Below are 26,063 nucleotides of genomic sequence, written 5' to 3' on the forward strand. Positions count from 1 at the left end.
ATAAGCTCCAATTCCAAACCATATCTTCGTGAATACATAAAACTGAATGCTTTTAACAGCACCCAAGGCACATCTTGAATGCTTTGCTGTTTAGAAATTTCTTCTGCCAGATGCCCTAAATCATCTCTCTCAAGTTCAAGATCTCTAGGGCAGGGGCAAAATGCTTCTAGTCTCTTTGCTAAAACATAGCAAGAGTCACATTTATTCCAGTTCCCAAAAAGTTTCTCATCTCCATCTGAGACCACCTCAGCCTGGACTTCATTGTCTATATCACTCTCAGCATTTTGGTCAAAGCCATTCAACAGATCCCTAGGAAATTCCAAACTTTCCCACATCTTTCTGTCTTCTGAGCCTGCCAAGTCTCTAGGAAGTTCCACACTTTCTCACATTTTCCTGTCTTCTTCTGAGTCCTAAAAACTGTTCCAACTTCTGCCTATTACACAGGTCCAAAGTAGCTTGCACATTTTTGGGTAGCCTTGTAGTGACAACCCCAATCTACTGGTACCAATTTATTGTATTAGTCCATCCTCACACTGCTATAAAAAAACTGCCTGAGACTGGGTAATTTATAAAGGAAAGAGGTTTAATTGACTCACAGTTTCACAGGGCTGGGGAGGCCTCAGAAAACTTACAATCATGGCCGAAGGGGAAGCAAACGCATCCTTCTTCTCATGCGGTAGGAAGGGGAAGAATGAGTACCCAGCAAAGGGGGAAGCCCCTTATAAAACCATCAGATCTTGTGAGAACTAACTCACTATCACAAGAAAAGGATGGGGGAAAACACCCCCATGATTCAATTATCTCCACCTGGTCCCACCCTTGACATATGGGGATTATTACAATTCAAGATGAAATTTTGGGTGAGGACACAGCCAAACCATATCAACTATACACTAAAAAATTAGAAAACCTACAGAAAATCAAGAAATTCCTAGACACATACAACCTACCAATACTGGGTCACAAAGAAATAGAAAACCTGAGGACACTAATTGAATCAACAATGAAATGTCCCTTGACAGAGAAAAGCCTAGGGTCAGATATCTTTACTGCTGAGTTCTCTTCTTGCCCATGCTGTCTGCCTGATATAAAGAATTAACACCAATTCTCAAACTATTCCAAAAAAAATTAAGAGAAGTTAACTCTAACTCATTCTATGAAGCCAGTATTATCCTGATACCCAAATCACCACAAAGACATAACTAAAAAAAAGTATAGGTCAATATTCCTGATAAATATAGATGCAAAAATCCTCAACAAAATACTATCAAACTGAATCTAACAGCACATAAAAAGAAACATCCTGATCTGTTGGTAGTTATTCCAGTAATACAAGGATGGTTTCACATATGCAAATCAGTAAATGTGATATATAACATGAATACAATGAAATACTAAAACCATATAATCATCTCAATAGATGCAGCAAAAACATTTGATAAAATTCAACATCTCTTCATGATGAAGACTCAGAAATTAAACAGAGAAAGAAGGTAACTCAACATAATTAAGGTTTTCTACAACCTGCACAGAGCTAACATCATACTGCATGGGGAAAAGATGAACCCTTTCCTCTAAGAACTGGGACAAGACCTAGAAGCCCACGTTCACCACTCTAACTCACTATGGTACTGGAAGTCTTATCTAGAACAATAAGGCAAGACAAGGAAATAGAAGACATCTAAATTGAACAAGAGGAATTCATATCCATCTTTACACAGAACACAATCTTATATATAGAAAAATCTTTAAAATGTTAGGGATCAAAATATCTGATGAGATGCTGGTAGTCTGTGCTTCCTCCACAGAGAGGAATTAGAATAGTTAAGTGGATACGCACATTTTGAACAGATCGTTTAGCAGAGAATGCTAGGATTCACTGAAGAAGTGAAAGAAAGCACCAGAAGGAGAGGGTTCGAAGCAGCTTGCCTGGCTGGGAATTAGCTGAGAGATGGGAGAGGCTCCTGGACATGGAAAACAGTAAGAGAGAAACACTCAGGGTTCCACACTTTGTAATGGGCTTTTACAACGTTGGTTATAGGAGAAACCTCTGACCTACTAGGGCCTCAGGCCTGACATACAGAGCTGCCTGAAAACTGGACAAAGACATTACTCCAGAAAGGGAACCAATATGGAATCCCACAGGTATCTAAACCTAAATAGACTCAGCTGAGTGCCATTTTGAGAGCCCTAATACTGGGGATCTACAGACACAGTTACTGCTGCTGTGTTGCTCCAAGGGGGAAAAGGGAAGAGCAAGTGCTCCCAAGCACCCCTGGGAGGGTCCCTACTGCTCTGCTGTGGGCTGCTGTTGAGACTGAGACATGAGAAGACTGCACTTCCCACAGCTTCTTGGCCATGCTGCTAGCCTGAGAGGTGCCCTGTCCTCATGCTGAGTTCAGGCTGATGTGGCTGCAACTGCCATCGGGCCAAAGAAGGTTAAGAAGAATCAGCTTTTCTACTCATATATCTAAGACAATAGCCACTACCCTGCAATGGGATTCTGTGAGACTGAGACATGAGTGAACCAAACTCCCCAAAGTTTCTTGCCCATGCTGGTTGCGTGAAGGTGGGGTGGCGGGGCGGTGGGGGGCGGTGGGGGGGCGCTCCTCCTTCTCTTGTCCCAGGCCCAAGGCAACATTTTGAAAGTTTAATGCTGGGCTGCACCCTGCCCTCATGGTGAGTTCTAGCTGGCACCGCTAGAGCCACTTACCAGCCAAGGAGGAAAAGTGAAACCAGGCTTTCCTATGCATGTCTAGGACAATACCCATTGCCCTGCAACAGGCTGCTGTGAGGCTGAAATGCAAGGGAACCACAGTCCCCACAGCTTCTTGCCCATGCTGTCTGCCTAACAGGGGCACCACTCTCCCTTGCTGTAGGCCCAAGGTGCCATTTTGAGAGTTTAATACTAGGTTGTGCCCCATCCTCAGGTCACATTTGAGGTAATGCAGCTACAGCTGCCACCCAGCCAAGGGAGAAAGAGGAGAAAACAAGCTCTCCTAAGCACACATAGAACAATATGCACTGCCTTGCTACAGGCAGTTGTGGTACTAGGGACTCGTATGCCCAACCCATTGCACTACCAGCAATACCAACATGGACTGCTTGGGTTGCAGTAGGTTGCTCCACCACGAATACTGCCATCAGCCACATCACACCTGATGCCTAGGGGCCTGAAAACCTGCCCACACACTTGGCTCACTGTCCTCACTACTAGCTTCTGAGCAAGCTACCTGGAGGTCCAAAAATCAGCCCTCCAGGACTTACTAACACCAGAGCAAGTGTAAGCTGCTCTGGGGCCTAAAAACAGGCAAACTCACACCACCACAGCCACTACCGAGGCCCAGAAACTGGCTCAGTTGTCAACCAAGTCGCCAGCAAAACTTCACCACAACCTCAACTAATAATTGTACCCCAAGCCACTGAGAAAATCACAGATTATCACTTATACTGTGTACTTCTGAAGTCATACAAAGATCACACTACTTCAGGCACCCCAAATCAAAGCCAAAGTATCCTACCCAACCAACAACATACATAAATTTTCAGGAAATAATTTTTCTCTACAAAAGCAATTTCAAAAAATTAGAATAAAAAACTGCTAAAACAAATACATAGATATCAATGGAAGGCCACACAAAAAAACCATGAAAAAGCAAGGAAAGAAATACACCACAAAGAAACACAATAATTGCCTAGCAATAGATACCAATAAAAAATAATTCTTCAAAATGCCAGGTAAAGAATTCAAAATAGTGATTTTAAAGAAGCTCAATAAGATGCAAGAGAAATCTGAAAACAAATATAAAGAAATCAGACATAAAATTTAGGATATAAATGAGAAATTTACCAAGGAGACAGAGATCTTAAAAAAAAAACAAGCAGAAATTCTGGAAACAAAAATTAATTGAAGAAAATACAAAATCCATTTTTTTAATGTATTAAAAACTTCAATGTATTCAGCTTCAAAAACAGACTGAACCAAGCAGAGGAATCTCAGAGCTTGAAGACAGGCCTTTTGAAATAATGCAGTTAGACAACATTTTTTTTAAAAAAAGACTAAAAAATAATAAACAAAGCTTTTAAGATGTTTGAAACTACATAAAATGGCCAAGCTTGCAAATTATCTGTATTCCCAAGGGAGAAGAAAAATTAAAACTTTAGAAAATATATTTAGGTTAATAATGGATAAAAATGTCCCAAGTCTAGCAAGGGAGTTAGACATGAAGCTATAGGAGACCAAGTGATCCCCTAAGGCAAATATATTGCAAAAAGTATTTCACCATGGCATATTATATTCAGAATGTCTAAAGCCAATGTGAAAGAAGGAAGTTTAAAATTAGCAAGATAAAAGAATGTAATCACCTATAAAGGAAACCCCATCAGACTAACAGTGGACTTTAAAGCAGAAACCTTATGAGCCAGAAGAGAATAAGATGGCATTTACAAAGTGCTGGAAGAAAAAAAAAGTCAGCAAAAATGTTTACGTCTTCGCAGAATAGACTTCATAAATAAGAGAGTAATAAAGACATTCCCAGACAAGCAATAGCTGAGGGAATCCGTCACCACTGGATCAGCCCTACAGCAAATGCTGAAAGGAATATTAAACACAGAAATGAAAGTTCAGTAGTCTATCATGAAAATAAATGGAAACATAAAACTCACGTCTTATAAAACAACCACACAAAGGAAGAAGACAAAGGAATCAAATGGCAACGTGACAGAATTTCATCAAATCACCAAGACAAAAAGACAGAGAAAAATTTAAAAAACAAGTATTTGAAAACAACAACATGGTGGGAACAAAGCCTTACACATCAATTTTAACCTTGAATGTAAATGGATTATGTCCTTTGCGTAAAAGATACAGATCAGCAGAATGAATTTAAAAAATGCTGCCTAAAAGAAACTTGCCTTACCTATAAAGACATATATAGACTGAAAATAAAGAAGTGGATAAAATATTCAACACAAACAGAAACCAAAAGTAAGCAGAAATAGTTATACTTTCTTAGGTTAAAACAGACTTTGAATGAAAAATGGTAAAAAAAAGAAAGACAAAGAATGTCATCATAAATGATAAATGGATCAGTTCAGCAAGAAGATATAACAATTCTAAACATATCCAACACTGGACCACCCAGATTCATAAAACAAATATTACTAGACATAAGGAGAGATATACACAGCAATACAATAATACTGGGGACTTCAACACTTTATTTTCAGCATTAGACAGATCACCCAGACAGAAAATTAATGAAGAAACATTGGACTTAAATCAGACTTTTGACCAAATGGACCTAACAGACACTTACAGGACATTCTACCCAACACCTGCAGAATATACATTTTTTTCATTAGCACACAGAACATTCTCCAAGATAGATCATGTTAGGCCACAAAACACATCTCAACAAATTTTAAAGTACTAAAATAATATCAACTATCTTTTCAGACCACAGTAAAATAAAAATAAAATAAAAATACCAAGAGGAATTATACAAGTCATAGAAATTAAACAAAGCATTCCTGAATGGTCATTTGACCATGAAGAAATGAAGAAAAAAATTAACTTTTTGAAACAAATGAATATGGAAACCTAAGATAACAAAACCTGTGGGATATAGAAAAGGCAGTGTTAAGATGAAAGTTTATAGCATTAAATGTCTATATCAAAAATATAGAAATATCTCAAATCAACAACCTAACATCACACCACAAAGAATGAGAAAAGCAAGGCCAAACCAAAACCAAAATAAGCAGAAGAAAAGGAATAATGAAGATCAAAGCAGAACCAAATTAGAGACAAAAACAAACAAACAAACAAACAAACAAGAGAAGATCAACGATATGAATAGTTGGGTCTTCAAAAAGATAAAACTGATAAACCACTATCTAGAATGGCCATGAAAAGAAGAGAGAATATCCAAATAAATAAAGTCTGATATGACAAAGAAGACATTACAACTGATAACATAGAAATAAAATAGGTCATTAGAGACTATTATGAAATACTATCTATATACTCACAAACTAGAAAATCTAGATGAAATGGATACATTTCTGGACACATACAACCTTCCAAGAATGAAGGATAAAAAGCCTGAACAGACCAATAAAAACTAGGAAGAATGAATCTCCAATAAAACATATCCCACCAAAGAAAAGCCAAAGACTGTATGGATTAACAGCTGAATACTACCAAATATACAAAGAAGAATCAATACCAATCATCCTGAAACAGTTCCAAAAAATTCTCCTTAACTCATTCTGCAAGGCCTGTATCACCCTGACACCAAAATCAGACAAGAACACAAGAAAAAAGATTAAACTGCAGACCAATATCACTGATTAACATAGACGCACAAATTATCAACAAAATAATAGCAAACTGAATCCAACAGCACATCATTAAGATGAAACACCATTTTAAAAATGGGCTTTATACCAGGGATGCAAGGATGGTTCAACTTATGCAAATCAATAGATGTGATATATCACATAAATATAATTAAGGACAAAATCCCTATAATCATCTCAACAGAGTCAAAAAAAGCATTCAATAAAATTCAGCATCCCTTCATGATAAAAAAACTGTTAATGAACCAGGCATAGAAGGAACATACTTCAAAATAATAATAATGGCCATATGTGACAAACCCATAGCCAACATCATACTGAATGGGGAAAATTTGAAACATTTCATCTGGAACTGGAACAAGAGAAGGATGCCTCCTACTCTCAACACTCCTATTCAGCATAGTACTGGAAGCCCTAGACAGAGCAATCAGGCAAGGGAAAGAAATAAAAGGCAGCCAAATTGGAAAAGAGGAAGTTAAATGATCCCTGTTTTGTGATGACATGATCGCATATCTAGGCAAACCTAAAGATTCTACCCCAAAAACTCTTACATTTTATAAATGAATTTAGTAGAATTGCAGGATGCAAAATCAACATACAAAAATCAGTGACTTTTCTATACATCAATAATGATCTAGCTGAGAAAAAAAACAATAAGGCAATCCCATTTCCAATAGCTACAAAAAAGTACCTAGGAATACATTTTAAAAAGAGGCAAATGATCTCTACAAAAAGAAAAAAACCCTACAAAACACTGATGAAAGAAATTGAAAATGACACAAATAGAAAAACACCCCATGCTCACAGATCTGAAGAACTAATAGCATTAAAATTACCATACTGCCTAAAACAGTCTGCAGATTCAATGCAATCCCTATCAAAATGACACCATTTTTAACAGAATTAGAAAAAAGAATCCCAAATTTCATATGAAACCCCCCAAAAAATCTGAATAGCAAAAGCAGTTCTAGCAAAAAGAACGAAGCTGGAGACATCACTTTACCTTACTTAAAATTATACTAGAAGGCTATAGTAACCTAAACAGCATGGTACTCTTATTAAAATAGTAACATGGATCAATGGGACAGGATAGAGAACCCAAAACAAAAAGCCATACATTTACAGCCAATTTATCTTTGAAAATGTCAAAAAGAACATACATTGGAGAAAGAACACTTTCAGCAAATGGTGCTGGGAAAATTTGATTTTCACAAGCACGGGAATGTAACTGCTATGTCTTACCATACACAAAAATCAACTCAAGATGGATTAAAGATTTAAATGTAAGGCTGAAACAAATATTCTAGAACAAAACCTAGGGAAAACTTTTTTGGGCCTCGGTTTAGGCCAATAATTTATGACTAAGATCTCAAAGGCACAGGCAACAAAAACTGACATAGACAAATGAGACTTCAACTAAAAAGCTTCTGCACAGCACAGGAAATAATAAACAAAGTGAACAGACAACCTGTAGAATGGGAGAAAATATGTGTAAAGTATACATCCAACAGGGCACTAGTATTCAGAGTATACAAGGAACTCAGCCAACTCAACAAAGAAAGAAAATCCCATTAAAAAATGGAAAAATGACATGTATGGAGATTTTTCAAACGACCTACAAATGCCCCACAGATATGTGAAAAAAGTATTCAACATCACTAGTCATCAGAAAAAAATGCAAATTAAAACCATGATGAGATATTATCTTACCCCAGTCAGAATGGTATAATTAAAAAGTCAAAGAATAACACATGTTGACAAGGATGTGGAGAAAAGGGAACTTTTATACATTGTTGGTGAGAATTTAAATTAGTACAACCTTTATGAAAAACTAAGTATGGAGATTTCCCGAAGAACTAAAAATAGAACTACCACTTGATCCAGCAATCCCACTGCTGGGTATCTACCCAAAGGAAAAAAAAAATCATTATATTAAAAAGATAGCTGCACTTATCTGTTTATTTCAGCTCTAGTCACAATAGCAAAAATATGGAATAAACCTAAGTGTTCATCAATAGATGATTGGATAAAGAAAATGTGGTATGTATACACAATGAAATACTATTCAGCCATAAAAAGAATGAAATCACATTTTTTGTAGCAACATGGATGGAACTGGATGTCATTATCTTAAGTGAAACAAGTCAGACACAGAAAGACAAATATTTCACGTTCTCACTCATAAGAACTCCCATATCTGATGGTGAATGTGTAAATTAGTACAAACACCTTGGAAAACTGTTTGGCAGTACTTACTAAAATTTAACATACCTAGCTACACTCCCATTTATTTATTTGATTGTTCATAGCAGCATAATTAGCACTTGCCAATAACTGGAAACAATATAAATGCCTATAAGCAGAAACTAAAAAAATTATGGGTGAGGGATACACTATAATTCTAAAACAAAAATAAATGAACAAGCCACGTGTGGTGTCCTATGCCTGTAGTCCCAGATACTAGGGAGGCTGAGGTGAGAGAATACCTTGAGCCCAGAAGATCAAGGCTGCAATGAGCTATGATAGTGCCATTGCACTCCAGCCTGGATGACAAAGAGAGACCTTCTCTCTTAAAATAAAAATGAATAAATGAATTGTTTATACATGCTAAACCATGGCTGAATTTCACAAACAAAATGTTGAGTAAAAGAAGTCAAAAAGAATATAAACTTTCCATAAAGTTTAAAAATAAAACTAATCTGTAGTTTTAATATATTCACACAAAAACTTGTACACAAATATTGATAGCAAAAACTAATAATACCTAAAGGTGGAAACAACTCAAATGTCCATTAATTAATTAACAAATAAAATGCAGTATAGCTATACAATGCGATACATTTCAGCCATGAAAAGAGTGAAGTACTGATATGTGCTAAAACATGGATGAACTTTAATAACATCATACTAAGAAAAGCCAGACACAAAAGCATATATTGTACAATTCCATTCATATGAAATATGCATAATAGACAAATCCACAGAGACAGAAAGTAAATTAGTGGTTTCCTGGAGATGAGGGAATGGAGAATGATTATGGGATTTCTTTTCAGAGTGGCAGAAGTGTTCTGGAATTACCCAGTTGTGATGACTCAGCAACATTATGAATGTTTTAAAAATGACTGAATTGTATATTTTAAAATGGTGAATTTTACATTATGTGAATTTTATCTCAATAATAATAATAAATGAAGAGAAACAAGCAAATAAAAAACATCTAACTTTTGGTTTTGAAAATCAAGTTATTTATTTTGGTACAGGATGGTAGTGACTAGCAGAGAATATGAGGGAGCTTTGAGGTTCTGGTAATCCTTTCATCTGAGTAGTGGTTTTATAGGTGTATTCATTTTTTGAAAATTAATAAAGCAATTTTGTAATGTATGTTATATTTTTAAAGTATATTTCAATAAAAGTTATAAAAATAAAATTTACAAATTTAAAAATGTTTTAGGGCCAGTTATAATTCAATACATGGTAACTTAAAATTATATCAAGAAATAATTAAAATACACAATATAGCCTCACAACTAACAATCTATAGGTTGGTATCTGGAAGCTTATTGAATTGAATAATCCAACAATCTTGAAAATAAAAATAAAATAAAAATCAATTAGCAATTTTAAAGGCATGAATCAAAGATTCACATTTAGTTTAAAAATACTCTTAAAAATACTTGGAGTGGAAATACTTAAAAACACCAACTACTAAAATTATCATGTAAAATAATCAATAGCCTCCAATTTCATAACATTTTGGCATTTCATAGTCAGGGCCCAAATCTGTAACTTTTCTCTTTACTTATTACTGTCTTCAAGAAACTTTCAAAAGATAGATTGTATTAGACAGACAGATTACCAATGTTGCAATAATGGCTCTTTGATTTTTTTTATGTCTAACTGTAACTGGAAAATTCTGGACATGCTTCAAAATTGTCACTATGCTTTTATCCAGATGTTTTCAACCAAAGACACTTAGACCAAAACACTTGGCTATAGAGCAAACTTAATCATTTGATTGTTTAAATTCTATTTTCTCATTTCTATTTTTGGGAAGAATCCTCAATGATTTTTATAAATACAGGCAACATTTTATCTTTAAGAATTTTTTTGTCCCAAAAGAATCTATGGTGAATGACAACAAGAATCACTTTGCAAATAATATTCTATCCAGTGTGTTTTTGCAATACTCAGTAGATTTGGTACATAGATTTAGCAGTGAAAATGACTATCCACTGCCTACTGTAAAAATGAAATATAAGTTAGTCAAATTTTTAGATTTCACATAGACTTACTGCTGTAGATAAACTATTCTAAAAATGAACTGAATAGAAATATGCTGAATAATATACAAGAGTGGATTTATCAGCAAAATTTATAAATACAGAGAATTTGATTTAATAAGAAATTAATCTCTTTTTTCCAATTGAATTTGCCTTTCATTCATTTCCATAAGTCTTCCCTGTTATCTAAAAAAGTAGTAAGACTAGTCTAGGTTTTTCCATTTTCAAAGTAACCACATTTCTAAAGTTATAAAGACTTATTTTAACAATGTTCTTAAATCCTAATGCTTCCTAAGTACATAAATGAAAGTGACATACCCAAATGGCAAAATGAGCTCTCACATAAAAAATAGAAAAGCAAGTTTTACTTAATCAACGCTATTTTAGAAAGTGAGGCAAAAATAATATTGGCTTATTCCCTCTTCTACTAGCATGTCATAACATTTGATGCAATTCCTATTATTATTAATAATTTAAAATAAAACAAGTTCCAGAAAGCAGAAGAACATAAAATGACTTTAAAGGGAAAGCTGTTGCATCTCTTTGGAAATATCAACGGTCAAGTTTAGCATTAACGAACTAATGCCAACACAAATCGGGAGGAAAAATAGTTCTCACTCTGCCTAGCAGCACATTCTAAAATTGGACCTCGCCTGGAATGAACTTCTATTCACTGAGTCATTGCCTGTGGAATTTCCATTTTAGCTCTCTAATTTGGCTAATTTCCCCACAAATAGACATGAGAGAAGCTTCCTTCTTCCACATGCAGTATTATGTTATTTCACACTGCAGTTATATCCCTCTACTGTGTACACAGGAAAGGGAAATAAGTCTTGACAAAGATGAATCATTTCTTGACTTTATTCCAAGGAAAGACTGGCTTAGAATTGAAATGTTTTCATTTTGGCTACCATTTGCAATTTTTATTGTTAAATGCATTTATTTTTTAAACTGACAAAAATTATGTATATTTATCATATACAATATGTTTGAAAATATATATAACACTGTGGAATGACTAGATAGAGCTAATTAACACATGCATTACCTCATATACTTACTTTTTGTGGTGAGAACATAAAATATTATGTATCACTATAGTGAGCTTTATTTTTTTTATAATGGGCTTTGTTTCCTTTCCAAATGTATTCAGTTAGTTATACTTTATTCAGAATGTGAGAGACTTGCTTGATGATTAACACTACCCCTCATCACATGATTGGTGAAGTTTCAGGATTCTCCATGTTAAACTCCAGTAGTTGTCATTCCCAAGTATCAAATGAAGTCTTTATAGCCTTATTTTCAGCTAGCATACCTATATAAAATAACTACTTTCTAATTAAAGTCTTGTTTTTTTGTTTCAGAAAATTAAAATTTGCTTGTGTGTCCAATATAAGGAAAGTAAAATTATTTCAAAAATTACAGGTGTAAAATCATTTATTTATATGCTATGGTTTTCTCATTTGGAAACAAAATGTTTGTTTTATATAATTTCCAAAAGATCACTCTCAGGTTTTATACTTAATATATCTGGGATTCCAATCTAGAACAAATCAAAATATAGCATAATTTACAAGTTATTTCCCATAGTATTTTGCTATAATTAAAGCTACCAGTCACAATTCTGTTTAAATTTTAATTTAGGACAGTTTATCCTAATTGCTGTATTGCAGTTTAAATTTTAGATTCTTAGAACTTTTTGAAAAAACTTTTGATAATCTGCACATTGAAATATTCCTCATAATTTTCTGTCCATACCGTGAAAATAACAACTGCCATTCTATTTGAATCTGTATAATTCTAATACATAACCATCTAGAAATTGATTATATATTATTTTTCATTGCTTGCTGAATTTTTGTTTCTATCTAGCTTGTAATATGCATGGGTAAAGGGCAGAATTTGTCAAATATGTGCTAAAAATGTTTGTTTGAATAAAGTAATGCAACATACTTTTGTGTTATACTTCATAGTGCCTCACACAGAGTAGGCACTCAATAACCACCAGCTGCTTAATAAGCTGGTAATGATAAGAGGTAGTCTAAGGATTCACAGTTAGTGCTCATAAGAATAATTATCTCCTTTGTTTAAAATACTGAGTTAAGGTATTTTCCATAGGCAGAATGATGGTTAATGTGTTTTGCATGTGCATAAATGTCAGCAGAAAACTAGAATGAAATGTATTGTTCTGTTGACAATGCAGGACAGCAAAGTCACCACCGAACAAAATGTAATTGCTAGGTAATTATACTATTTATTTACTCTCTCTTTTTTTGCACTCCATGCTCACTGAGTTATCACCATTAGTAGTCAGGGTAACTATAAAATGTGTTACATTAGGGTGTAAAGAGAAAAGAGGATGTGACTTCTGTAATTGAGTTTCCATACATCATCACTTGCCATGTTAGCTAATGAAAGAGAGGATTATGAGTAAGAAGCCCAAGTATCACATCGAAGTTGGTTTTTGGGCAATCCTAGTCCTATCTCTTCCAATTTAAGAGAAATGCAGTTAAAACTCAATCTAACACACTTTAGCATGAGAAACTATTGAAATTAATGACTAAGCAGTATCCTCCAAATTATGGAGATCTGATTTGTTATATTAATAAGCACCAAATAAAAAATACCTGCTGAATATCTGTAGTAGCAGAAGGCAGTAGTAAGAAAGAAATGGAAGCCAGAGACGACATAGCTCATTTTGATACAGAGTAGTCTGGGCTTATATTGTACAAGGTTGAAGAGTCCTGAAGATTCTCAAAGGGAAATAACATTATAAACATCAAATGTGAATCTAAGAACACATGAGGGAGCCAAACAAGATAAAGTTGTCTAACAGTGTGGATAATCTAGACTATGCATGATTTATTCAGAGATAGCCATAGTTTATCACTTCCTGATAAATTAAGCATGTCCTAATAGTCTTTGCATAAATATTCCTGAAAATATTTTATTACACAACTTTGTTCATATTAATCAAGTGTAATTTTTATAGTATCCAAGAAATCCTTAGGGACATTTTTAATCTTCCTTTCTCTTTCTGATGGTTGTCCTATACATTCAATAAGTCACCAAATTATATTCATTTCCTCAATTAGGACACATCATCTATATCTCTGTCTCTTCTCGTCACCACTTCAGTCCAAGCCTTCATCACAACACTCCGGAATTATTACAACAGACTCCTAAGTGACGGCACTATTTCCCCCATCGTATCCACATTATACATGTCCACTATATTAATATTTTTATATAATCATATTTGACTTCCCTTCTCAAATATCTTCACTGGCTTTCCATCATATCCAGAATAAAGTCCTATCTACTCTGACTGGTTTGTATTGCCTTCCAGAATTTGGCTCCATACTGGCAGTCTAACCCTAACACCCAGCACTTACCAAATATGACCCCTGAATTTGAGTTAGGCTGTTTTTCACAGTGTTGTGTGGCTAATTCCATTTTGAGTTCTTTGTGCTTTTCTCCCAGGCTGGAATTCACCAACACTCTTCTTTATATAACTAAATGTAACCACCCATTAAACTCTAGCTCCTGCCCCTCCTTTCACTCCAAGCCATTCATTTGGTGCCTGAAAACATGTTTGTTGATTTTGTTTAGTTGTAAAATGGCTAATAGGTGAATTTCTATGTCCTCTCCAAAATTAAGATATGGCTCATATTTTACTCTTCTTATCTATATCCCTAGTATTCTACCTTGCATTCTGTAAGGAGTCAGTAAATTAACTTGAAATATGCAGAGGGGACCATAGCTTAAAAATTGTTACCAGAGGCCCCATCTATTTAGATTTCATAAACATATAAAATTCATTTTTAATGATTGCTTTGTTTTTTATAGTTTTTTTTGTGCTTAAACAATCTGTTATCTAAACCCTTGGTCCCTAGCCATTTTGGCACCAGAGACCAGTTTAGTGGAAGACAATTTTTCCACGGATGGGGGGATAGTTCTGGAATGATTCAAGCACATGACATTTATTGTGCACTTTATATTATTATTACATATTCACCATAATGTAGAATCAGTGGGAGCCCTGAGCTTGTTTTCCTGCAACTAGATGGTCCCATTTTGGGGCAATGGGATACAGCGACATATCATTACGCATTAGATTCTCATAAGCAGTGTGCAATCTAGCTCCCTCCCATGCGCAGTTCACAACAGAGTTTGTGCTCCTATATGAGAATCTAATGCCACTGCTGATCTGAGCAGTGAGAGAATCTAATGCCACTGCTGAACTGAGAGGTGGAGCTCAGTTTTGCTCCCTGGCGGCCACTCACCTCCTGCTATGCAGAACAGTTTCTAATACGCCATGGACTAGTACCTGTCCATGGCCTGGGGGCTGGGGACTCCTGCTTTAAACCCTAGCATACAACTTGTTTTTTAAAAAATTGTTAAGCAAATCTATTTTTCAAAAAAGCTATATATATATATAAATTTATATATATAATTATTATATAGATAATAAATATAAAAATATTATATATTATATATAAATTTATATATAATATATATATAAATTTCAATTACATATATAATATATACAAATTTCAGTTTTTTATATATATATATAAATTTCAGTTCGGCCTTACATTTCAATTGTCACATATTTTGAGTGAGTTGCATTTAGTTTAGTTTATATCATCATGAAGTTATCAAGTGGATCTGTTTGATACCAATAATTACCAAGGGATTATGAATATTCCCATCAGGGAGTTAATCATTGCTTTATGTGGAATCAAGGAACAGTCAAAAATATCCTGTTATACTAATGCCTTATCTTATTTTTCTTGGATGAGAATATGAAGCATTTAATCCACAGAGAAAGATGATCCTCGTATTTCAACAAGTTTCACTTTTACTATTCAAGGCTTTCAATTATGTAACACTATAATGAGATAACTGGTAAAAATGTCAAGATTAACATATTTAAACTCATGATAAATATGCTCATCAGGATCCCCCAGAATCAAACCTTCCTGCAAGGCATTTTTTATTGTGTTTTCAATTGGCAAAATGTTAATAAATCAAGGACTGAAGATAAACAAAAGGCAAATGAGATAAAATTAAATCATGTTCCATTGTTTAAACAAAAAGGCAAGCTTATGCCAACACTAACAGAAACACTAATATGTTTACAGTCACACTTCTGTCTGTAATTACATGCCATGTCAACTATCATGGTGGGACAACAGTATTGAAAAAGAAATCTTTTGAAAAAATTGAACAAAAGAAACCATGTGAGCCCACGGACAATCACAAGATCTTTATCTTAAAAAAAAAAATTTGTCCTTTGAAAATTCTATAGACCATAACAAAAGCATAGCTTATGATAGTTTTCATGGGAGGAAATAGGTCTAAGGGATTAAGGAAACAATGTGACAGAGTTTTAAAATATCTATATAGTTATGTATCTTAATGGATGCCTATGACCCTTGCGTTCACCTCAGGCCTCTGCATTTTCTATAGGAAAATAATAATAATCTATTTAAGAGGACTTAACTAATGACAACACATTTCTAAAATGGCTTAAAATCTTTCTAAAATACTAAGGGAGAACTGTTAAATGGTTAGACACAAAATTCTATTTCTTTGAATTACAAATTTATGTGTATTTTTTGCTTTTTCATTGAATAAGTACAACCAACTTAAAAATTATAAAGACAGTAAAGATGTATATCAAGGTGGTATATATTAAAGTGCACTGTTAAAGTGCCATAATAATTGTTATCCCCAAGTATCCACATGTAAACAATACTGGGTTACAATAGTCAAAAGCAACTAATAGTGTTTGCTACCAGGACCACATTGTAAAAAAGGAAAAGTAGAACTACTTCTCACTAACGCCTTATATAAAATGTCTCCATTATTATCTGATTCATGTATAAACACATTGCCATCTAAATCCAGAAAATTACTTCTCAATGTACACACATACTTGCAGTAATACTGTGACTGAAAAATGGGCCATAAGAAGAATGGCTGAGAGATGGTGACCATGAAAGAGACGTGTCTAATTTAAATGTAAGTAAAAGAGATTCATGGCAAGGACTGGTGTACACCTACAAGGAAATAGCGTGGAGTACAAAGAATGTAAGAGAAATCAATTAAGGTGGGAGGCAGCAAACAGTTATAAACAAAATAGTCATGAAACTCAAGAGTCGAATGGGAGAGTGGGAAATATTTCCTCTTTGTTTTGAGCTACACACACACACACACACACACACACACGTTACTAAGTGAAATACATTTGTAATCTGAGCTAGGTAAATTTTAATATGAATTGTAGATCTGACTTTGCCATAATTACCTCACAGGATTGTGAGGATCAAATATAATAGTTGTGAAAGTGCTAAATTGTAAAATGCTATACTCACATAAGACAGATGGTATCTACTCAAAATGCAGACAAAACTCTCTCATTTCAACTCTCAGAGTAAGCCAGCAATGAGCTCTCTAGGGCACGGAGGGGAGAAAAATCTCCCTCTGGTCTATGTCCAGATTGTCTTGGAAGAATAGGCTGAATACTCATTGCATGAGCTGGCTTTGAATGCAGACCGAAGATACTATCAAATTGGTCTAATGGACATGTGGCCAATGCCACAAAAGAACTGTGTGTAGAAAAATCCTTAATCTGTTGAAGAAATAACTTCCTTTTCCTCTTTCTTAACCTTCACAAATGTTTATTTCCTGCACAATCCTGATACTAATTTGTGCTAATTTCTCCCCTTTGAGGAGGGAAAACAAGGGGCAGGAAAGGGAATGAAGATTCACCAAAACATGCTGAAACACATATAACATTTTCCTTTCAATACAACCTACTGGGGTAGAAAAATAAGTCTAGGATGTAACACATATGTTCACATTGCTATGACCATTTTACAGATAGAAAACTGAGGCTAAGAGAGACTAAATAACTTATTAAAGGCCAACTTATTCAAAACCACAAAGCAAACATTTCACTCTGGGTCTGAGTGATAACAAAAGCCCTTGTATTTTCCACAACAAAAACATACCTTCATCATTTAAAAAAAAGGTTAGAAGGATAAACAGCTAAGAAGAACCAACTCCTATTTTTAGCTCTTTTTTTTTGAGCTCTATCATTAGATTTTCGTACTGTGTAAAATTTCCATTAAATTTTTAATGTAAAACACCAGTTCCTCAATCTTTCATTATTTAGTGCTACAGGGCTCAAACCGCTTCTCATTACAAGTACAAACAATAATAATTGCAAAATGCCCAAAAATTTTCAAGAAAAAGCACAAAATCACAAAACAAAACAAAACAAAACTGAAAAGACCTTATGAGCAATGTGTTCAAACCACCACAATTTATAAATAAGGAAATTAAGGCTCAGATAGGTTAAGTGACTTGCTGAGGGTCACACAACTTGTCAGTTCCAGACTCAAGATCAGAATTTAGATCTCCAAACTCATAGTCCAGGGCTGTGCTCTTTTTGCAAACCAAAAAGAAATGACTGCACTTAAATATTTAGTCCAGAATATCCTCAAAATTGACTGTAATAAAAGTTAGCCACATGGCAAGGAATGAATAGAGTTGCTTCATACCAAAAATGAGCTGCCAGTCACAGTGATAAGATTTCTTTCTTTCTGAGAACCATGGTTTCCTGCTGCATTGGGGAATCCAAACTGGGTTTCTCCCTCCTGTCCAAAGAAGTCAGAGTTAGGATGTACGCTCCACTCCGCTTTGGCTGGTGTCAGTAGTTCTGAGACACTGTTTTCACAAAGGGTGCTCGAAGGAGTCAGAGTATCTGTGTCCACTGTTAGCTTACTGCTGGGTGTCAAAGCCTGAGGCTCTGGACTGGAGTTTTTCATGGCCAAAGAGTCCAGAGATCCCAATGGCCCCACACTTACACTTGAGACCTCATCCATATTTAAGGAGCTCTGCTGAAAACCAGTGGCCGCCGTTCCAAAAAAGAGAGAGGTATCCAGACTTTGAGGAGGGTCGCTGGTGGCCATCAAGGATGGAGGGTCCACAGCCTGCCCTACGGAATTATTATTATTAGCAGGGAGGTGCCCTGCCAGAGTCGAGCTCACAGAAGCCACATCAATAGTCAAGATTCCAGAGTTCACCAATGCTGTGTCCAGCAATGCAGCAGAAGTACTGTCAGGTACATCAGAGAAGAGAGACACTATCTCTGCATCACTGAGATCATTCTGTCTCTGGCTGGTAAGTTCACTGCTGGGTGTAAGAGAATTTGCTGCTTCTAGCTGAGCTAAGAGATCCTGGCCCACCTTATGCCTTTTAACCATGTGCGTCTTCATGCTGTGCTTGGATGTGAAGAGTTTATTACAAGAGGAGATCGGGCAACGGCTTTTCCAAGTGTCCACATCCTGCAGGTGTTTCTTGGAGTGAATGTAGAGGCTACTGCGAGCAGAGAACCTGGCACAGCAGCCTTCCACAGGACACACGAAAGGCTTTGTGCCCAGGTGGGTAATGCTGTGGCCTTTCAGATGTTCCGCCCTCGTGAAAGATTTCCCACAGCCTTCCACAGGGCACATGAACCTCCGGTCATCGTCGTGCTTCCTTTTGTGCCTTAAGAGTTTGGACATGCTGGTGAAGTTCCAGCCACAGCCATCAAAGTCACAAAGGAAAGGTCTCTCGCCGGTGTGACTCCGCAGGTGAATTTTCAGCCTACAAGCCTTGTCATATTGCTTGCTGCAGCCAGGGAAAGAGCAGGAAAACAGTTCCTGTTCCCTGAAATGGGCGCGGTTATGGGAAAACAGAGCACTCACTGTGATAAATGTCTTCTTGCAGCCAGAAAACGCGCACTGGTAAGGCCTCTCGGGTTCGAAGTGGCTGCGCTGGTGGGCGCCGAGTTTGGCCTGAGTGGGGAAGCTCTCCTCGCACACCTCACATTTGAACGAGTTCTCCTGCTCATGGCCCTTCATGTGCGCCTTGAGGTTGTACACGGTGGTGAAGCTCTTGCCACAGCCCTCCGCAGGGCAGCCGAAGGGCCGCAGTTTATCGTGCGACTGCAGGTGCCTCTTGAGCTTGTAAGAGGTGGTGAAGGTCCAGCCGCAGCCACCCAGGGGGCATTTGAAGGGCCTCTGGCCCTGGCTGCTGCTGTGCGTCAGCAGGTGCATCTTCAGCTGGTGCTTCTTGGCGAAGGTTTGCCCGCACAGCGCCTCGGGGCACAGGTACAGCACCACGCCTGGACCAGAGCCCAGCAGTCCGCGGGGGCCCAGGGCGGCGGCCAGGCCCTCCGCCTCCTCCTGGGGCGCCGGAGCAGGCGCGGGTTCTGCGGGCTCGGCTAGCAGGAGGTCGGAACGCAGCTCTGGGCAGTCACCCGGGTGCGCGGCTTGCGGGAACCCAGCTTGGGGGGCGATCAGACACCTGGGCTGCTGGGCAGGAGCGGCCCCTGGCTCCCAGGCGTGTGGTGGGGGCGTGGCCAGGGTGAGGACGGCGTTCTCAAAGCGCAACAGCAGGTCCTGGTTGTGGATAGTGACTGTGCCCGCGAAGGCCGCGGCGGGGCTTGGGGCAGAGATCGGGGCCGGAGTGGGAACCGCGGACAGGCAGCGGGGGCCCTGCGCAGAGCAGCCCGCGGGGTTCGCGCCGCTCTCGTCCCCCTGGAGCCCCGGGCCCGCCTTGGCCTCCTCCCTCAACACAGGCCCTGCGGCCTGACCGGAGCCCGCGGTCTCCACGTCGCCACCCACCGGGTCAAGCAGCACCAGGAAGAAGTCGTCGCCGCCGCCGCTAGGTTGATGGGGCCTCGGCGCGAACAGGCTTGGGCCAGGGCTCGGTGAAGCCCTGCGGGCCTCCTCGCGCCGCCGCCCGGGCCCGCCATCTTGGGGGCCCCGGAGCAGCAGGAGGCGGCGCGTGGGGACCTGGCCAGCCGGCGGGTCAGGGCCTCGGTGGACCCGGCCGCCACCCGCGGGGATACCGCCGGCGCCGCCCTGTAGTGTCCCGCGAGCCGGGAGCAGCTTTGGGATTTCCATCTCTGCGTCCGTGAGGCTGGGCTGGAACCAGAGCCTAGGAGGAGGCGCCACCCCGCCCCCTGCCGCGGGCCTGAACATGTTCCTGAAAGGGGGGGAAAAAAGTGCAATGCGCGGAAACTGGCCCTATCAGATATTAAAATGTATTCAATGCCACAGTGATTTAAATATTCTGGTACTGGGTCTCTGGAACGGAATAGAAAGCCCAGAGGTAGAGCCTGGTATGCATAAATATATTCTACAATTAATATAAGTAATTAAGGAGGTCTTCTGAAGTAATGGGGAAATGACGACATTTTGTTCAATAATGCTGTGGAACACCTAGGTATCTATCTGGTAAAAGCAATTTTAATCCGTGACTCATTGTATATACCCAAATAAACACACGCCAGCCCCTCCCAGTGTTAGACATGTTGCTTCATACTTTTTGTGTGTTAAAATTTGTTTATTGGCTGGCTACCTGGCTGGATTGATGGATGAAAGACAATTCCTGAGAGAATAAACTGTCTCTGTGTCAGCATTAAACCACCATAGTGCTGGCATTTCTGCCGAAATTGCCCTTCCCCTTCCCACCTCTGCGCGGGACAACTTCCATACTCACAATTGTCTTGAGCAAAGTGCTCGGTACAATTTGCCACATAGTTCAAATTTTGTCTGCTGATACAGAGATTAGAATGAGTGAGAGATGCGGCCAAAACAGATTAGCACTCTTCAGCCTACAAATGCAAAGTCTGGAGGATGAAACAATTTATACTGAAATCTGGAAAAAAACCCAACCCGCTCCTGGCTTCTCCCTATACAGTGCACAACCTAAACCAACTCTTTGCCCTTCGACGATCGGTTGTACCATGATAAATTTCATGTCCACTCTCATAGCACAATGAGGGCATTGCTCAGTTTATTCTGCATTCTCCAGCACATTCTCTGGGCAGGAGTTCCAGTTAAATGTGTTAAGGTTAAACCCTCAGTCACTCAATGGACTCTGCCAAGTAATGTGCACAGACGATCTTGTCCAATCGCCCCGGTGTACCTGCTCACATTTAAGTGTGGTGGCCCAGTCTTGCTGGGCCTTTGGTGCCTAATGTCCTTATTAATGATGACGACAATCCTCCAATTTGTCTGTCACGATTGAGTTTGGAATTGACACAAATATAGGGTGAAATATCTGAGATGAGAAGGCTTAGAGTGATGAACAGATTGGTGGTGGGGGGGGTGGGGGGGTGTAACCTGTTGTTTAAATACTCCCAGCTCTCTCGCCCTCTTTTAATAACAGTGGACACTTGGTCTCTTGAAAATCAAGTTTTTCAACCATAACTATTCGAACCTCATCAAAATTTCTACTCCACATACTTTTCTTTCTATTACTTTTTCTGGAGGAAGCATTTTTCAAATCTGAAATTAGAAGAGTGCATATAACGTATCTGTATAGTTTAGATTATTTTACAAAAGCAGACACCTATGTAACCAGGACCAAGGTCAAGCAATAGACCACTGTCAACCTCCCAGAATACAGCTGCTGTACTCCTTCCAGTCACAACCCACACTCTCCTATATAGATATAGTAATTGCTCCGACTTTGTAATAATCATTTCACTGCTTTCCTTTATAGCTTTATCACTTTTGTACGCATCCCTAAACAATAGAGTTGATATGAAGTTGTATAAGTGGAATCATACGGCACACTTTCTTTTATACCTTGCTTTTTTCACTCTGTATTATACTTGAGAGACTCGTCCATGTTGTTCATAATAGCTATAAGTAAGTAGATCCTTTGTCTCCATCGACTGTCTTTCCAGCATATGCTTATAGCAAAGTGATTATTGTATGATTATTCCACTCCATTCTACAGCAGATGGAGATTAGGATTGCTTCTACTTTTCAATGATTATTGTGAACATTCTTGCACATTTCTAATGGGACACGTGTAAAAATCTCTCTAGTGTATATATCCAAGAATAGAATCACAGGGCCATAGGGAATGGATATCCTCAGCTTTACTAGATGATGCCAAATTGTTCTCTGTAGTGATTGGGAGAGTTGTCAATCCCACCAGCAGCATAGAGAGTCCTTACTGATCCACATGTTCACCTACACCAAGTATTGCCCAAATTTAAATTTTGCCGGTCTACTGGTGGGCAATATCCAAATTACTATTAAGCTTTAGCACATTTTTGTGTTAATGAGCCTTTTGGAGTTTCTATTTTGAGGAAGGCCTATTCAAATTTACCTCTTTTAACCCACGTTTCTATTTTATTGTTCATCTGATACTGACTTAATGAGTCTGTTAAATATTTTAAATACTCTTCCATACCTGCGGCCAAAATACTCCCTTGCTCTGTTTGTATATTCACTTGCTTTGTGCTCCGTTTTGTGAGCAGAAGCTATTAATTATAATATAGTCAATTTCATCATTCTTTTCCTGATGGTTAGTGCTTTTTTGTTTTAAGAAATCTTTTCTGTTTTAAGGAACCCTGGACCATGAAAGCATTCTCTATATTTTCTTCTAAAATATGTCTGCTATTGTCCTTCATAGTCAGGTCTTAATCCACCTGCAATTGATGTTTGTGTATTGTGTTAAGTAGAGTTCCATTTATGTATATATGTATGTAAGTAAGTGAATATCCAGTTTTCTCAGTGAACCACTTATTGAAAAGTCTGCCTTTTGCCAGTTGATTTACAGTGCCATAAATCAAGTATCTACATATATGTGGGCTAGTTCTATACTCTCTATTAAGCACTTGTCTGTTTGAAATACCACACTGTCTTAATTACTACAGATCCATAGTCAATTCTGATATTTGGATTAGGCAAATCAATTCTACCTTGCTCTTCAAAAGTGTCTTGGCTACTTTTGGTCCATTTCAATTCCATTTAAATTATAAACTAATCGTAAAAACTTCAACCAACAGCTAGTTTGGGGTTCTAATTTGAATTGTGCTGATATTTTAGATTTGACTTCCCAATATTGAATGTTCGATTCGTGGTTGTGGTCTATCTCTTCTGTTAATAAGATCACCTTTAATTTGCCCAAATATTATTTTATATTTTTCCCACAAGGCAACTTTTTTATCCTAGGCATTTAATATTTTGCAAATCATATGTTTGAAATTTTTATTGTCTAAATTTATAGCTCTAAATAGCATACAATTGGCTTTTGTTCATTCAGATTTTATCCTATAAGCATATAAACTCTTCTATCGATTCTAATAATTTGTCTGTAATACTTTGTAGAATTTTATATGCACTGTCATATCATCTGAAAATAGTTCCAGTCTTTCTTCTTCCTTTCCAAATATCTTATTCCTTTTTCTTGCCCTACTGCTCTGCCTGGGACCCCACCCCTACCCCCAGTAAACTATTGCATAGAAATGGTGATAGTGGACATCCTTACTTGATGTAGCTCTTGAAGAGAAAGCTTTCAGTGATTCTCCATTAAGAATGATGCTTGCTGTAGATGTTGTGTTCTGCAGCAATATGGATCCAATCAGGAGATAGAAAGCACACAGTGATCTAGAAGGGGAAAATTTAATATAAAGAATCATTAAGCGATGATAAAAGATCTTGTATAGGATACAAGACAACTCTATGTGGGGTATTCTGGGACTGGGAGAGAGTACCCAAGGAAAGACAAGCTTAGAATGAAAGCTTCTCCCCAAGGATGGATTTTATACCTAATTGGAGAAGAACCTACTGGATGGCAGAGAAGTTCCACTGGTTTGCCAGTACCTAAGCTGGTTTACAGAGGCAGAACTGGCCTACGGTCGCAGAGGAAGCAAGAAGGCACCCTTTGGAGCATGGTAGTGTGGACAAGCCATAGCTGGTGGCTAGTATGTGGTGTGAAGTAGGGGTTGGGAGTCCTGTCTCAGTTGGAGGCCTGGAGTAAACAATGCCCCTTGCACAGGATCAGGGTGGGGGCTCGGTGTTGAGAGGGCTGCAGTATTGAAAGGACTACATGAACCTGGTCGTGTGTGTGTGTGTGTGTGTGTGTGTGTGTGTGTGTGTGTGTGTGTGGCTGCGGAGCAAGTGAGCAGAGGGAAGCAGTGGGCAGATGACTTGGAGTACAGGATGTCCCTATCAAGAGGGCCACAAGAAGCTGATCATCAGGGCACACCAGGACTGCAGGTTTGCTGAGGGACAGTTGTTCTGGGCCCAGGCCTGGGACAAAGCATCCTGAATGTCCTTACCTCCACACCTCTGAGAGCCAGAAATCATAGAAGTACCCTTCCTTTTTCAATGTCTGTCCCTCCAGAGCCCTCTATTAAGTAAGTGTAACATCGTGCTCTTTGATGCTACTTTAAAGGAGAGATGCTTAAAGAATCCCTCTATTATCGAAGAATATATATTGACTGGTGAATTTGGAGCTAAGAGGTAATAAATAGATAACTGGCTTCATATCCTTTATCAGGTTAGAGGAGTCCAGGCTCTCTGTAGTCGGTATGAATAGTAGGCACCCTACCTGCCAGGGTTATAGTTGTTGATTGCACAAGGGAGATTATCTACCACCCTGTTTTTGCTTTGGTAAGCCTACACTTCACCAGTGGGTAATATAACCATGTAACAAAACTGCGCTTGTACCTCCTAAAGGTATGCAAACAATACTAATGATTAAAGAAACAGGCCTGGGTATTTCAGGGATTTTAGTTGACTGTTTAGGATTCTCGGTGGGCCCAGTGTTCCCAGACCTGAACTGAGTTTGCTGCAAAACCCAGCCTCTGGCACAAAGGGGCATCAGTAGCTTAGGGCATAGAGCCTGTGAGCCCTATAGTCTAGCCCTACCCAGTATTGGCCTGCTCCACTCACAAGGAGAGCTTTGTTGTGTTGTGAGATTGCTTCTTCCACCATAAATGTGAGTAGCAAATGTTCTCTTCAGGAATAGACTAATTTAATTTATACCTTAAATGCTGCTCTGTTCTCCTGCACCAGAGTTAAACAGATAAAAGGTGCTTGGATTTCATTTCAAGTCATGCCTTACAGAGCCTTATCCTTGCAGAAGCAGGGCAGTAGATTCCCGAGTTAGTCTCACAAAGTGTATATCTCTAACTATATTGGCAGTTTGAGTGTTTTAGTCACACTTTTCTCAATTTGATTTAGGGCCCAAAATAGGCAAAAATTCATGGGAGAAAATAGCCCATGGTTTTGCCCTTCTTGTGTGAAATCTGAAATTCGTTCACTACCAGGAGGAGTCGCTATTTAAGCCTGCCCCATGGGTAGCTGTCACCACTAGACTTCCAATCAGTCACTCTCACTTGCTAGAAATGGCTTAGAACTAGGTTTTGTGGAAAAACAGACCTCCAATCTGCAGTCTCTGAAGGAGAGTGACACAGCTGTGGTATCTTTCCTTGCAGGAGAAAGGGGAATTGGGAGCCTCCCATGTTGAGCTGCCTGGGAGGAACCCACTAGGGCTCATATCCTCCCACTGACAACCTTAGTGACCCCTGCCTGGTAACCTCTGACCCCA

General features: G+C 38.2%; 1 protein-coding gene across 2 annotated transcripts in view; it reads right to left on the minus strand.

The window, feature by feature from the left end:
* Window positions 1-21,316, minus strand: part of ZXDA (zinc finger X-linked duplicated A) — a 70,749-nt gene extending 49,433 nt beyond the window's left edge. Inside the window, exon 1 of one of the 2 annotated variants that reach the window (XM_034949660.3) lies at window positions 18,218-21,316. In XM_034949660.3, coding sequence (XP_034805551.1) covers window positions 18,218-20,686 — 2,469 coding nt within the window. In that variant the 5' untranslated portion in view covers window positions 20,687-21,316. The remainder of the gene's footprint in view (window positions 1-18,217) is intronic. The other variant, XM_034949661.3, reaches the window with a different exon arrangement.
* Between the last annotated feature and the right edge of the window lie 4,747 nt (window positions 21,317-26,063).

This window comes from Pan paniscus, chromosome X, assembly GCF_029289425.2.
Source record: "Pan paniscus chromosome X, NHGRI_mPanPan1-v2.0_pri, whole genome shotgun sequence".
In the NCBI taxonomy this organism is placed as follows: Eukaryota; Metazoa; Chordata; class Mammalia; order Primates; family Hominidae; genus Pan; species Pan paniscus.